Below are 15,340 nucleotides of genomic sequence, written 5' to 3'. Positions count from 1 at the left end.
GGAGGTCAAAAGTGTACTGCATCTGATGTGTGCATGGCCCCCAGTATGCATTCATTCCTATCATAGATTAACACTGATTTTGGAAACCATTTTCCTTTGTTATTGGTGCTGTGTTTAGGCCTTTCTCATGGTGGAAGAAAACACTGATAAACCTGTGTTTTGTTTCCCTCTTGAAGGATGATCAAACTGAACTCCCTCAAACACTGAAAGTCTTATCTCTCCCACTTCAACACACACACACAGGACAGCAGAGTTGACTTCCTTGGCTCCCTGTCACAGCAAGCATTACAAGCTATACAATTTTGTACTGGCCAGAATTTATGTATTTTAATATGACTCATTATTCATATGCATGAACTAAAGGGAGTGTCTTCTGCATCATGCATTAGGAATTTCAGGTACAAAAAAAGTTGTTTTTTTGACCCTGGATTATGTTTCTTTTTCTAGTTGAGATGGTTTTTTTTTGTTGTTCTGATATAAACAGAAAATGGTTATTGAGTTACAACAGTATACAGACTCTAGAAAGGCTTTTTGCTCATGTAATGCGATGACTATAATGTTGTTGGGAGTGACTTCTAGAGCGAAGGGTGTCTTGACAGTACTGTGTGATGGGTATCATCCAAACATACTTGCTTGTGCTCAGGCTTGCAGCAGCTGAGGCGAGATCATACTCTTGCATGTTGGTTGTAGGCCACCAAGTCAACAGACTGGGAAAAGCAAGAAAATTTTAGCCCAATTCTATCTACACTGGGTGTTTGTCAGAAGTGACAAAAGCATGCATAATATACACAATAGAAATACTAATGGATATTGCCCCTCACAGTGAGAACTGCTGCTTCTGGGTAGCACTGGGTTTGGTGGACCTTGGAGAACAAGCATGCTTACTTTAAAGTCCATTAAATAGGCTTCCCTCTTGTGCACTTAAGGGGCTGTGTCTGCTCTCTGGCTGAGGTAAAGATGCTTTTGTTGCAGGTAGATTCTGTTGTAACTCTTTTCTTCCTTCTCAAAAATCACTAAAAGTGAGATTTTCATTCCCATGTATTACTGGGTCCTGTAGCCAAGCTTGGTTATGCTAAGAAAAGTATCATAAAAACAAAGTATCATGTACTTTGTCCCATTTATGAAACTATTCTTGCAGACTGCTTTTTAGTAATGTGCTGTTCATGATCTTCCACATAATTAGCATATGTGTAAAGGTACAAATAGGACAAGTTAAATGATCAGAGGATGGAGTTTCCATGTGAGCTGTGAAAAAAAAATTGAGGATAGTGAAGTAACTGAGACGTTGGATAAGATGGAATCTGAGGTGATTTTCACAGAGTCCTCTAATGCAAGAATTTGGTGGTACTCAATAAAGTTTGTAGGACACCAGTTTAAAACAGATAAGAAAGTACTTCTTTATACAGAGCTTCCTGCCCCGTGAGACAGTGAGTTTCATGTATTAACAGCACCAGAGTAATATTGGACAAATTCTGAAATGAGGCATGGGAATACCTTCTGAAACTCCCAATCTATCAATTTTAGGTGCTAGGAGAGCACAAGAAGCGTGGACATCTTCAGGCATGAGTATTGTCTTTAAATAGTGTCTGCTGTTGGAAATAATTCTGGCTACGCCATTTGTGTGTCCCCATGAGATGCTGCTTATATTTGTGTCTGCTGGATACTATTTTGAAATCGTTCCCCTGTTGCTTGGTTTATGTAGAACAGCTGATTTCTTTTCTAGATCCCTCAGATGCATGTGGGATAACTCCATATGAAGGGAAGCAAAAAGCTAACAGATGGTATTAAAGAGCACTGCTGTTAATGAAGGTGACAGAGCAATACTGTGGGAGATTCAGAAAACCACTGGGTCGTTCAGGGTAGTTACATGCCTTTAAAAGATTCCCATATATGCCCATTTGCCAAGGCATCTTCTGTACTGAAAGCAGTCCAATAAAGCCCTACTTCTTTGCAGTAGATGGTTTGGAAGAGTGAAGCAGAAGCTTTGGAGAAGTAGGCAAAAGAAAACCACGTCAGACTCTGATGATAGTGAAGGCTGTGAATTTATTCACTGCTTGTGGAAACAACATGGCAGGCAGATCACTTAACACAAGTCTGCTTGAGTGAGGGGAAGACAGTTCAGGACATCCCGATGGAAGTGACCAATGGTTGACTCGAGTGTAATTTCAGAATTAGAGCTTGGCATTGCATTAACTGGGAATTTGCTGTTCAAAAGCAACAAAGCTTAGAACTGGATCTGATTTTTGTGACAGAAGAGAAGCATGTGCCCTCTGAAGGAGTTCTTTGGCTACTGTCTCCTTCAGCTTGCTGACTCAGATCTCAGAGTTTGAGCCATCGCTCTTCTTAACAGAGCTCAGCCTTTGCCTGAAGCTCTGCTGTACACAGACCTTTTAAGGCCAATACTGTAAGTGGAGGGAGCGAGGAAGGCAGGCAGGTAAATTCATTATGACTATAGCTGTATCTTATTAATTAATGAGCCTCCTGAAAGGATTATAGGGCTTCTTTTACTCCCTGTTTCTGCAGATCATGGAGGGAAAAAAATGGATATTGTAAGAGTTTGATCTTTTTTGATTACCTGCTCAATTATGGTCCAAAATTAATTGCTTATCCTATCACACTTTGTAAGATTAATCTCTGTTATTGGAGGAGGCTGAATCACAACAGACTGTTGCCTAAGAGAATCCACAGGAAACACAGATCTCAGAGAATTGTACTTTTGCATTTTAGGGTGGCCTAAGCAAAACAGCCCACGTAAGTGATTTATTTTCTTAAGCTAGTGAAATTTAAGTAGGATCTGAAGCTGCATGGTTTTGCTTGTGATGTGGATAATAACATTAAAAAGACATTATCTGTGGAAAGAATGTGAAAACTGGTTAATTGCTACATAAAAGTGAAACTTAAAATTTTTCCTAATCTACACTTACCTGCTTTAAATCTGACCTGAAAAAAAATTATCATGTAACTGCATTCTTACCTCATTTTTGTCTAATTATAACGAATAGCAACAACAAAAGTGATTTCTTCCTTACAAGCCTTGCCTCTCTACTTTTTTTGCCACGTGTATTGATTAAAAAAACTCGAATACAGGAGGGGTAGGATTGAGAAGAGAATATCAGTGATCTATGGAGTCATTCTCCCAGGGTAGATACGAACCGCAATTCCCCACATTCCTTCTCTTGCTGCTGCTGGCTTAAGTGCTTGCTTCATTTAAACTGCACCTGGCATATTGGGTTGAGAATGTGAATTAGGCTGCAGATGTTCCTATTTCCTGTAGAGCTGCACAGCTTTGGAAAGTACTTGCCCCTCCGGCTGAGCAGGAAGAGGATTTTCCAGTGCCAATTCCTCTTGCAGTTAGAAAAATTACCATCCATGTGTTTAGATGGATCTTGCGTCTTGTGTCTTCGTTCTTTTTTTGCAAATGTCATCTGTCTTGCACAATGAAACTGGACAAGCCAAGATTACCCACATGTGACAGAAAAGTGTCAGGAAGAAGTTTGGTACTAATCCACAGCAAAAATAAAGCAGTACCGGTTCTTAAAGTATTCTATCTCATGGATGAATTGCTCTGTTAAATCCTTCCCCTGCTGAATCACTACTTTGTGCTTGCTGAATAGATTGTTTTTTCTCCTAAGCCCACCTTCTGGAGTCCGAGTGAGTCCACCTGAGCAACTGGAAGCCAGTACCTTTGGATCCTGCTCCACTGTGTCCCACTGCTCTCCCACTCCGGGTCCAAATCTGAAGTAACAGCATCTTAATGTCCCAGCTGTACTCACTCATAGCGGTTCAGATTATTGATCAGCTTCTATTCAGTGACTGATTTGTCCATTTAATTTTAGCAGTCCATGCCTCCCATGAGAAGAAAGGAAAGCTATATGTGTACCTACTTAGACTAAGGCTCTGCTTCCTGGAAAGCCAAGGTCTGGCTTGCTGAATCCCACTAACAAGTGCTTGTGCATCACCATTTTCCATATGCGACTGTGGGCCCTGGTCAGAAAGAAATTCTGGTTTTCTTTTTGCTTTTCTTGGTTAGGAGCAGAGTTATAGAGTTCTCTTCTAATAGGCGTTGCCACCATGCCATACTACAGCTGTTCTTAGATCTAACCAAAATGATTTTTTTTTAAAAGCATCTCATGTTAGCATCAGTGGGAGCCTGTCCTTTCTACATGGTCTGTGCCTCTGTGTCAACAGCTCTGCTGGCAGATGCCAGGACTGGTGTATGCTCAGGTATTTCAGGCTCAGAAGTACTAGCATGGGTGTAGGTGTCCTGATGAGATGCAATACAAAGGAGCACTGTGGTACCTGTCCCTTGTGATTAGGACATAGACTTTGTTTTGCCTAAGGAATCACCCTTCTGGAAAAACCTGTAGAAGCTGGGGTGTCGTGATAGTGTGTGGAAACTGAGGATTGTGTGTGTGTAAGGCTGCTGCTATTGAACCTCGGGGAAGAAGAGAGTCTGAATATCTAATTCAAAACACTTGAAATAACCGTGGCACTGAGCAGAACTCCTCATATAGCTAGTCTCTGCTTGTTTTACATTTGCCCTTGGGCCAACAAATCATAGAATTCACAGGCAGCCATGGAGTGAGCATGTGAAAACACATGGGCAGAGAGTTGAAGAGATGGGAAGGGAATATACAAGCACTTCTAATTTTCTTGCGTAAGATGACTCTACCGCAGAACATGCTGTGGTAGAGCAGGCTAAGTTTTTCTCTTCTGTGTATTTTAAGTGACCTTCAGTGTTGTCCTGTGCCTCGCTGACACAAGAGGCTTCTGCCAAAGTGAAGCTTTTCTGGTGTGAGTTTCTTTCTAAAAATGGTGTTGTACTTGCAAGAAATTCAGTTCTCTGTGTTGTTACAAAAACAGCACGAATTCCTTTCCTCTGTGAGCCTGCTGAGCTTGGCTGGATTTTTTTTCCATATCTTGACATATGTTTAATACACAGATTTATCAACACAAACAACAAAACACACACACAAGCAATTTTTCCAGTTACTTCACGTAGTAAATGATTAGATCCTATATGCATATAATGTTTTGGTTGGGTTTTTTTTTTTCATTTTTCTGTATTTGTTGGGCTGAGATTACTTCCTAAATTATTTTCTTTATCCTTGTTTAAGCTCAGAAGCAGCACTGTCTTAACTAAACACAAGTTTGTCACTTATCAGAGGCACTTAAATCTGCACAATCTCTGAAACCAACAGAAGAAAACTTGTACTAGGTCAGTTATGTCTCTAAGCCACAATTGTAGACCTGAGACCCTGTTTTGGCAGTGTCTTATTAATTTTGATATCTCTGACCTCAAGTGCATTTGCCTCTTACTGTCAGAAAATTCTCCTTGTGCACATCTGTGCTGTTTTTGAAGCAAGTCGTCAGCTCTGAAATTGCACCTTTAAAAAAACAACCCAAAGCCAAAGCCAACTCCCTCCAAAATAAAAGCTCTGCATTTAGTGCTGAATGCTGTCTCCCTAAAAAACAGTGAGGAGAGCAAGGCAACCTGACTAAACCATGGTCAGTTGCAGCTACCCCGAAGAATACTGGAGGTGGGACCCTGTAGGGTTCTGGCCAGGTGGATGCAAGCCTTGCTTCAGGCTTCCTTGCAATCACCCTTGAGCATTCCCTGCTTCCAGTTTCATAGGAAGTGGTGGATCGGCATGACATAAGCTGCCTGATAAAGCTGGTTTCCTTTGCAGTGCTGCAGGCCTCATTCTGCACAGTAGAAGCATATAGTAGGGAGGCTTGTTACTGTGCTGGTGAGTAGCACATAGAAGCAGAATAAATCCAGTGTGCGTAGATCAGTTCAGCCCCATCTACCCTTCAGTGTGTTGCTGGCAGTGTCTGGTGTCTACATGCAGCCTGTCCTGAGATAAGGAAAGGAAAAAATCATAGTTTTTCAGTAGATGTTTATTGTGCCTCACTAAAAGCTGACTTTTGAACTTACAGCCTTGTTGCATAGCACAGACGGGAATAATGCTTTAGAATTTCTCTCCTTGGAAAGAAGTAGTTAATATTCTGCTAAAAGCTCACAGATTTCAAACTTTGATCCCAGCTGCAAGCACAGCCAGCTAGATACTTTACTGTATTATGTCTGCAACCTTGTGATGGGCCATTTTGCGTCATAGGCTATGCTGGAGGCCTTCTTTTGTTTTTATTTTATACCGTTCTAAGCCTTTTGTTGGTATGGTCTTTCTGACAGATTTGTGTCCCTGCCATTTTTTCAACAAGAGATCATTAATTTTGGAATATATAGCAGAGTTTGGGGAGGAGGACTTGCAATGGAGGTCTTTCTGCATTCTTGGAAAATTAATGTCAAGACTGTACTAAAAATGAAGTGATTTGTGCCTGTGTTCCCAGAAGGGGAAAGCTAAGCTATATTAGGTTTTGTGATGGAGTGTTATCACCTGTAAGAGGCAACTAATTTCTGTCTGCCAGTGTATCTTTGACTCAAAATACTCATTGTTTCCACTAATTCTTTCCTGGATTTTTTTTTTTCCTGGGCTAATCTTCTTAGCTTTTAAATACTTCCATGCATGTACTGTCAGAGCCAAATCAAATATAATTGGAAAAATGTGACTGGAGCTGTCAGCATGAGACAGACTGGGGTTGTAGAAGCATGGTGTTTTTCATACACCTAAGCTCCACCTTTCTGAGTCAACAAAACGCAATGCTGTTTGGATTGTTGAAAGCTTGAAGAGAAGCCAAGGAGGAGGCTTCTCAGCAGTATGGGCTGAATTAAATTCTGTTGCTCTGAGGATGAGGGCAGTAAGCAAGCTGCCTTTGCAGTGGACAGAAGAAAATCCTTTTGTTCGGTTTCTGTTCTGCAGCCACCTGCCAAGGCCACAGTTATCCTCTTCTACAGCCTGAGCTTCAGATGGGTTCCACTTCTTAAAGCAGCCTGTGGCCAGAGCTTATGTGCCCCTGTGGGTCTGCCGTATAGGGGCTGGAAACAAAGCATCCAAATTCCAACAGCAGTGGTATCTCAGAGCTGGTCTTGCTGTGCACTTCCCTGGCCAGGAGTCCATGCCAGCTCCCTGTGCCAGTGTTTCATGGGGCAGCTCTTGACCAAGTGGTTCATCGGGTCACAGCTGTGCCTTTGGAGCGGATCTTCTGTCCTTACCTCTCTTGGAAGACATATAAGTTCAGAAAGGGCCATCAGTCCAACAATCATCCAGCTGTGTTGGAATGGATGCGGAAGCAGAGCAAGGGGAGGCACTCTTCATCTATCACCCTCTAACCTCATAAACCATAGGGCAGTCTAGAACTTAACTGGGTGCGAGCAAATGGGAGGGACCTTTTGTGTGGAAACAAACAGCAAAAAAAGCTGGAGGTAGACCCCCACAAAAAAAGTTATTTCAGCTGGTCTTCCTTGGGTGCTGTCAGCATGTGATAGCCGGGACTAATTAAGTGAGTGACTGCTATGCTGAAGCTTGCACTGAAGATAAGACTTTAAGCACTCAAGAATGCCTACTGCTTAATGTACTTAACTTCTAAAACTGTTTGTTTTTAACTGCCCTTTTCTCATTTGTTTCAGGTTGCATGTCTGGTTGGACTTGATGCATGACATTTGCATGACAGCTAACAACCTAGCTCTGGATGTGTCACTGAGCAAACATGGCCTACCCAGCAAATACTAACGGCAGTGCTGCAGGTAACTCATCAGATGTTTTTCTCATTTTGTATCATTATGTTTTCTGGCTTGCCTTTTTTCTTACATTGTGAAAGCAGCAGAAAGGGGAAGTGGCTAGAGTCAAAACTAAACACTGAAAACTATTTTCCAGGTCGATCAGAATCTGGCTGCCCCATCCTTTGTCCCCATCCTCTCAGTAATCTTTTGAATAGTAAGAGTGAAAGCTGTATGTGAAATGGTACGAGCTGGTAACTTGGTCTACTGGTTCGCAGCACGGTTCACTTTCACAGACTTACACAGCCTTACACCACCCTGAGAGGGCTGGGGCTTTGCTACAGGAAATCGTGCGGTTGTTATCCTGTGCCTGTAATTGCTTTGAGAGATTAACCAGCATGGAATATCCAGCCTTTCCTGATTGCCCATGTGGGTTTGGCTAATTTAAATTTACTTTATTGATTCTAAGCAAGCAACATCAAGAAGAGGTCTTCAGGTTTTTTTTTTTTTTGTTATTTCAGGAGGCTGCTGAGATGTCTGCTTTGGTTGTGTGATATTCTGGAATAGATGGTTGGCTTGTACAAAGGTTGCTGGGAAGGCCTGGTAGGTCAGGAAAGGGCAGAGATTGCAGAATGACTGATAAAAGCACAGCAGCCGTGTTCCTCTTGCAGTTGTGTCAATATTTTCCTGATCTCCTGATTGCTGCATAAACATAGCTTTATCCCACTAAAGCTCAAGCTTCCACAGAGGGATTATATGGAAAATTTCAAGTGCATGGCAGGAGCTTGTGGGTGTTCTTCTGAGACCTCTTGATACAGGTATGGTGGGAAACAGATTTATCAAGACAGGCTTGGGTGGCTGGAGACCTGGAGAAGAACCTTAAACACCTCTATTACTATGTGCACCTATACAAATTTCAACTTTTTTATTGGTGAGGCTCATGTACTCACATTCTAATGATACTCAGTGGATCATGACATGCAGGTACTGAGAATTGGCTTATCTGGTGGTTTTTAGCATCAATCTCATTAACAGGTATGCTCGGTTACGGAAACAAATCCTAAGTTGCTGGGTATGCTCACTCTAGAATTTTTCTAATTAGTGGAAGGGATTAAAGTGTCCCTGAAGTAGAAAATGGGAAATATGGAGTGTCGTTATCTGTGATTTATACAAAACAGAATCCTTTTTTAAAGGCTAGTGGAAGTTAAGTGAAAATGTTGAAATTTTCTATCTGCAGATTATTTAAAGCTAAATCTAGCAGTACTACTAAATCTTGAAAAAGTATATTTTCTCCCTCCTCTCCCCTCTTCCATATTTCTGTACAAGTAGAAGTATATTTTCTAAGAAAGAAACTGTCTTTTGCTACTTTTTGTAATGCTTTTAGAGAAGGCAGACTTTGAATCCTCTGCTGTGTGACTTAACTGTAGCTGTTTACTGCCTAAACCCTCTTATAATTTGCTTTTTTTTTTTTCAGTAGTATGCTTTTAACTTAAGTCATGCAGAACAATTCCCTCTGCTTAAATGGAATGAAGAATTGTGCACGGACTGTTACTGATTGGTTTGCTATTACTCCATACGCCATTCCCCCTCAATAGAATGGTCTATCAGAAAAGTTTAGTGAGCAGGTATTTAAGAATAAAAAAGCCAAGTGCTTGTATAGGGGATGTGTTAATGCAAGATTAAGTTTTAGTTTCTGAACTGTTATGCAAACAGTGCTTCATGCAGGATACTAGCTGTTTGTTCCATTAATCGCAGAAAGACGCTATAATGAATTGCAAGTTTTTAATTGAGAACTAAATAGGAGAACGTTTTGCAGAGACTGTCAGGACTTGTTGGCTTTGCAAACCCTTGAGGCCAGCGTTCTAACATGCAGCTACATATGCCTGTGTCTCCAAATCCTTAGATTTCATAATGGACAGAGTATTGGGCTACAGGTACGTGCGATTCGTTACCCTGCTTAGTGCCTGGGAGAGAATGCCTTTGGATGAGAAGGAACTGATATGGGCGTTGCAGGTACTGAAGCAAACTCCTTAATTGCACAGAACTCTAAGAGTGCAAAAGACAAACTGCTGGTGTGGTGTCTTCTGCACCCGCGGAATCAATCAGCAGCAAGAAAAGAATGAGAAATACTTGTTATGGACTGCTAACCTGCACGTTACTCGAATTTTTGGGGCAAGTTTGACCACATGTTCAGCTGCAATTCAAGTATGAAGTGACTAAGGAGCAGTGGTTTGCTTTGGTTAACTCGAGAATGTGAGTACTTTCACTGTTAGTGGTTATGTCTACATGACATTTTGGCAATTTTTTTTAAATTATACAAGTCTAAATGGACTACTGCTGTTTCAGATGAAATCTGTAAAGGAATGCTTGAATTTGGAACTTATTTTCAGGAAAGGATTGAGCTATTTTGCATTTGTATAGAGGACTTTTTAAAGGATGTTTCTTAAAAGTACTTTTACTGTAAATATTTTGAGTATGTACGTGAGATACGGTACAAAACAGATTATGGCTTTCATGAAAGAATCAAACATAAATTTGACTGCCTCTTGCATATTTCAGTAAAGACATGGACTTTAAATATGGCTAGTAAATAACAGAGGCTGTGATATAGATTTCAGTGCTGTTTGTCAACTGTTTTGTTTACTGCTGAATTACTAACTTAAAGTTTAATCACTCTTTTTCTGGTTTCACTACACGAACGTGGGCTGTATTTCTGTAGGCTGCAAGCGTACAATCTCTGCATTTTGGAAACTGATTTAGAACTTAGTTCTGGAAACTTAGTTCTGATGTTTGAAGTAAGCTCTATCAGTGTTCTGCTGTATGCTTGGAAAATTGCTTAGATCCCTCTAACGCTGTTGGCAGGTGAGTTGGCGCTTGCAGAAAAAGCTTTATTTTAACAGTTAAGTGCTGAGTAGTCACAACTGTTTTCTTCTATCTTCCTGCCTCAGTGGCATGTGAGCTGACTGCTCAGTGCAGGGCTAGGCAACGCAGTAAGTCCAGAATCTGTCACGTTCTTGTCTAGGGAGCTACAGCAAGTTCTGAGATATACTCTGTGTCTGTGCAGGGCTACTGGGGGATATACTTTTTTTTTTTTTTTTTTTTTTAAAAGGGTTTGTTTTCTAAAATAGCATTAATGTCTTTGTTAATTGCTAGTTGAAACTTCCAGTAATTGTTAGCTTCTGTGCTTGCTAGGACTGATGCTTAAATCATCTTATCTAATGAGATTTTGCAAACGTTTGTGTAAATTATATCTCTAGAAGGGTCAGCTCTGAAAAGCACAGTATGTACCTGTCTGAAGTTTAAAATCCAGCCTGAACTATTTCTAGTTACTTTCACTAATATCTGATTTGCTGAAACTTTGTTTTCAGAACATTTTCTGAAAGGCACAGAACGGTGTGAAACTCCACTGCAATTCCATTTGTTCTGCTGTAGAAAACAAGGAAGTGGCAAAAGAAACATAGGAAACTGATTTACAAAGATAAAAGTTTAAAAACCATATTTGTTTCTAACCATAATAAAAACAACTGTTTTATTTGACTTCCCTAAGCCCCTCATGCTCTGTCTCGAGAGCTTGCAGAGCTGTTAGTCACCTCTTTAACGATGACACAGAAAAGCTTTTTGGTAGAGGAAAAGCTTTTTTAGTGTTCCTCAGCAGGATGGGCTGCAGGGGTCACTATAACAAGGCTGTTGCACGAACATTTTTACTTTGCTGTAAAGTAGATGCATATTGCTTTCTGGACATCTGGTGCCTGAGATTTTCCTAATCTTTTCTCCCTTTTCTCTCAGCTTTCCCCCTCACCTTTTTTAAAGATTTGTTTTCATGCCTTCCCATCTCACTTTCAGCAAGAGAATACTTCTTGCACAGATTCACTTGAACTGTATGTTAAACTTACATGCTTTACCTCCTTCAGACTCCTACACAGTTCCCTAAGCCAGCGGCATCACAGCAGTTCACCATCACTGTCACTGTTCCCTCTGCACTGGTAGAGCAAGCTATTCCCTTTTTCCTTCTCTGCAGCAGCCAGCATTCAGGCATTGGGTGCCTGTGGATGGGAGCTGCAGGGTGGTAGCCCAGGCTGCTGGGACCTGTCACCTCCACCAGATCTGGACTGTGGATCTTTGAGGCATTTAGTGGTGTATATGTAAAGTGGAAGCGTTGGTCGCTGTGTTGCAGCCTGGTGTCCTTCTGATTTTTTTTTAATATGTGGATGGTTACTCTGCAGAGCACACATCTGCTTAGAGTGAATATTTTTATCATTCTCTGCACTGATTTGTAAGAATTCATAACATTTGTAGACACTCTTTCAGTTACGGGCTTATTTGAGTTTCTCTTTCATGATTTGATTTTCCTAATGCAAATAATTTTTGGCAATGTGTATGGAGTTTTGCATGGTTCCCAGCCTAATGATCTCAGGTACAGCTGAAGAAGAAAGAGCTGTGCCCTGGAACATTGCCACCACTACCAATTTTAGCTGAATATCCACTATTTTTCATTGACCCTCAGTCAATTAAAAAATTAATGGGAACACATACATGCTGAAGGTGTGTTTCTGCAGCTGGTAAGATACTTGTCAGTAAGGGACCATTAAACTGCCACATAGCCTAGTACTTTCTGGATGGGCAGATGAAAAGCAGCGCTGTCAGTGATGTCCTGTTCCTGCCTCGCCCAGGAGTGATTTGGTGAGTCACTCTGGCCATGCCCAGTATTTAAAAGCAAGCAAGGGAGGGACCCTGAAATACTGAGGGTGAAGGGTGAAAGAGCCTACAGTGATTTCACATCAGCTTTATCATAAAGAGTACCAAACTTCCTTCATTATGCTATTGTATGCCAGATCCGCCTTCAGGACAGATGGCTGGAGATGCAGCTCATGATCTCACAGCCATTGCCAACTTTCTAATTGGGCTAATAATTGTTTATTATGCAATTACTAGTTGATACCTGTAATGCAAGTTTGCAGCTGCTGCCACAATAGAACAGTTGAAAACACAATTACTTGTATTTGTCCAACTGAGAGGCTTTTGACAGACTTAGAGGAGCAGGGATCATCGCACACCTTCTTTTCCACGGAACTTGTTGCCTTTGGGACTGATCTTGGACTCTGCTGGAAGGGAAATGGGCAGGAGAAAGTCTGAAAGGGTGCCATGAGGAGCTGAGGACATAAAGGTCTGGATGAAGAACCTCCAGGTAGGCCAGTCCTTGGAAACATTTGGGTGTATTGGGAAGCAGATGTCCAAAGCACAAAGCCAAGTGAGATACTGATGCTTTGAAGAAAGACAAAGTGCCACAAGAAAAAGAGCGAATTGGTTAGGGCTGTCTCATGTTATTTGCTGTAACTTCCTAGAGGCTTCTGGCACGTCATTTAGAACGCTGTTTTAATACCTGTCTGATGCAGGCTCGCTCACAGATGCAGGCACACTCTTCCTTGTCTAAGCTGCTGAGGTGTTCCTGCATGGGCTGTACCTACGCTTCCTCATGTGGCCTCTTTCTGCTGCCAATACAAGCCCTCCACACTCCCAGAGACAGAAAAGGGTGCTGATATTTTATTTTATAGCCAATGATGCTCTAGGAACATAAAGAGACCCACTTTGCTGTTTATGGCACCCTGTAATTTCACTGAATTGGTGGTGATTAACAGTTGTCACTTGCTCTATGTCCCTGCTGGAGTGGGGAGGTTGGATTGGATGACCTGCAGAGGTCTCTTCCAGCCTCAGCCATTCTGCAATAAAAGCCCTTACATTTTTGTAGAAGTCAGTACTGATGGCTGCGTGGTGAGTGCTTTGGATACAGAGGAGCAGCCTGTGGGGCTTAGGTGAGGGGCAGGCACCAGTATTAGTGCAGGCATGTGTCACAAGAAAAGCTTTCCTACCTATGAGAAACTCTCTCTGCTGCTTATTCCTTCCTTTCATACACAACTCGGCAAACCCTCCTGTGGTCATTCAACCTAAAAGAAGACATTTTTGTGTTCTGCATTATTCCTCCCTACTATCCCAGATTCTGCTGTAGAAAGCACCTTGGGAACAATTTGTATGAAACTGAGTGCCTGGTGTCCCTGTGTGAAGGGAGGTGATTCTATAGTCTTTAAAAGTACATAGTCCTCCAGGGAAATTGTTGGGATGGAATAACTTCATTATAGCTGGTTGTCTTCTCTCTGTGAATGATGAATTCCTGTGCAAGGGTGACCCAGTAGCAGACACTCCTTGCTGAGTAGGCATCATCTCACCATTCTGGATTACAATCTCAGATGTATGGTCTGATTTTTGGCTGGTCCTGTGTGAAGCCAGGAGTTGGATTCAATGATCCTTTTGTGGATCCCTTCCAACGTGGGATAATTTGTGACTCTCTGTGTGCCTTGCTGGGCTAATGCTGGAGCAGGAGTCCTTGGGAAGCTTTCTGCAGCAGCCTTACTCCTCCTTTCTGTGCCATTTGTAAGGCTTTAGACTAGAGATGACAGAAAGGCAGTGCTTCCCGTATCATATTTTCACAGCAGTTTTAGGAGCTGAGAGGCTGCCCACGCTGACACAGATGCACTGTCTCCACTTCCTTCCTCTGGAAACATGACTCCCCTTGGTGGCAGAGCATGGGTTCCTGCCAGGGTGTCCCCAGGTGACCAGCTCTGAGCTGCCACACTGAAGCTTGCTTCTGACCATCCTCCCTTTTATTTCTTCCATTCTTTCTAATTTCATCTAGAAATCACACTTGCCACATTGATTGAATCTGATGGTTGACTTTCCCTATCTGATGCATTTTGCAGTTTGCACTGGATGGGGTACAGCAGGTCAGCCATGTACATAAATGGCTTTCCTCCTCCCATGTTGCTTTCTTTTCTGAGATTCTTATAACATACTAAGTTACCTTCTTGAGGTGTTTTTGTTTGTTTGTTTGTTTGTTTTTAATTTGACTCTTCACACAGACTTTAACAAAACTAAGAATGCAGGTGTGTGCAGGTGGCTGGGTGTGAGATTCCGTTGTCCTCTTTAACTCTTTCAGTCCATCCCTGCACAATTGCATCCTTTCCTACTTTCTGCAGAAACTGTAATGTGTCCCTTGCCCCCCCCCCCAGCACTTCTGTTTTCTTGCTTGATTTCTCCTCCCTAGTTATCTCCCATTGTAATACATGTTTTATGTAATTGTCTTCTCCTTTTTAATTTATATGTTTCTAGATATTTTTTTCTGCATGAGAATATTTTGCTTTCCTTCAGCATTACAAGTCCTGCCTGTGATATTCCTGTATTGTCCTTCAGTACTTGTTTGAAAGTAGGAGTGGGGAGGGAGGGTGTGGAAACAGCTTCTAATAGCTTGGTTTGAAGGTTTGGTCAGATTAGAGTGAGGATCAAATTAACTGATAATTGGGAACAGATTGTTCTCCTTATGCAAACCAGACACTGATGGTCTGGAGTAGTTATTTATTGCTGAGGGGCATGTTTGCTGATGTACTCCTGAAGTCCCTTCCTACCTTCTTTTCAAAAAAACAATCCTTCTGCTTGAAGCACCGCTGTATGGATTGCAGAAGATGTGGTAATAAAAACGAGGTGCACTTGTGCAACTTGCCTGCTGTTACTGCAGTTTCAGATCTAATCCTAGCAAAGAGGTCAAGTTTTAGTCTCTTGCTTATGCTACCTGACAAATTTAAACTGTGAATTTTTATTTTTTTATTTTTTATTGTAAAGGAAGAAATAGAGTACAAGTAAATATAATAAAATGCATGGCTGTAGTTAGAAAAG

General features: G+C 41.6%; 1 protein-coding gene across 1 annotated transcript in view; it reads left to right on the top strand.

Annotated features, from left to right (window-relative positions):
* Positions 1 to 7,608: 7,608 nt before the first annotated feature.
* Positions 7,609 to 15,340, top strand: part of KANK1 (KN motif and ankyrin repeat domains 1) — a gene marked incomplete at both ends in the record, with an annotated part of 47,291 nt that continues 39,559 nt past the window's right edge. The window contains one exon of the mRNA XM_079548895.1: positions 7,609 to 7,645. Coding sequence (XP_079405021.1) covers positions 7,609 to 7,645 — 37 coding nt within the window. The remainder of the gene's footprint in view (positions 7,646 to 15,340) is intronic.

Source organism: Tetrao urogallus (genome assembly GCF_951394365.1).
Source record: "Tetrao urogallus genome assembly, chromosome: Z".
Taxonomy (NCBI): domain Eukaryota; kingdom Metazoa; phylum Chordata; class Aves; order Galliformes; family Phasianidae; genus Tetrao; species Tetrao urogallus.
The sequence above is the reverse complement of the archived record's forward strand: the minus strand, read 5'-3'. Positions and strand labels throughout refer to the sequence as shown.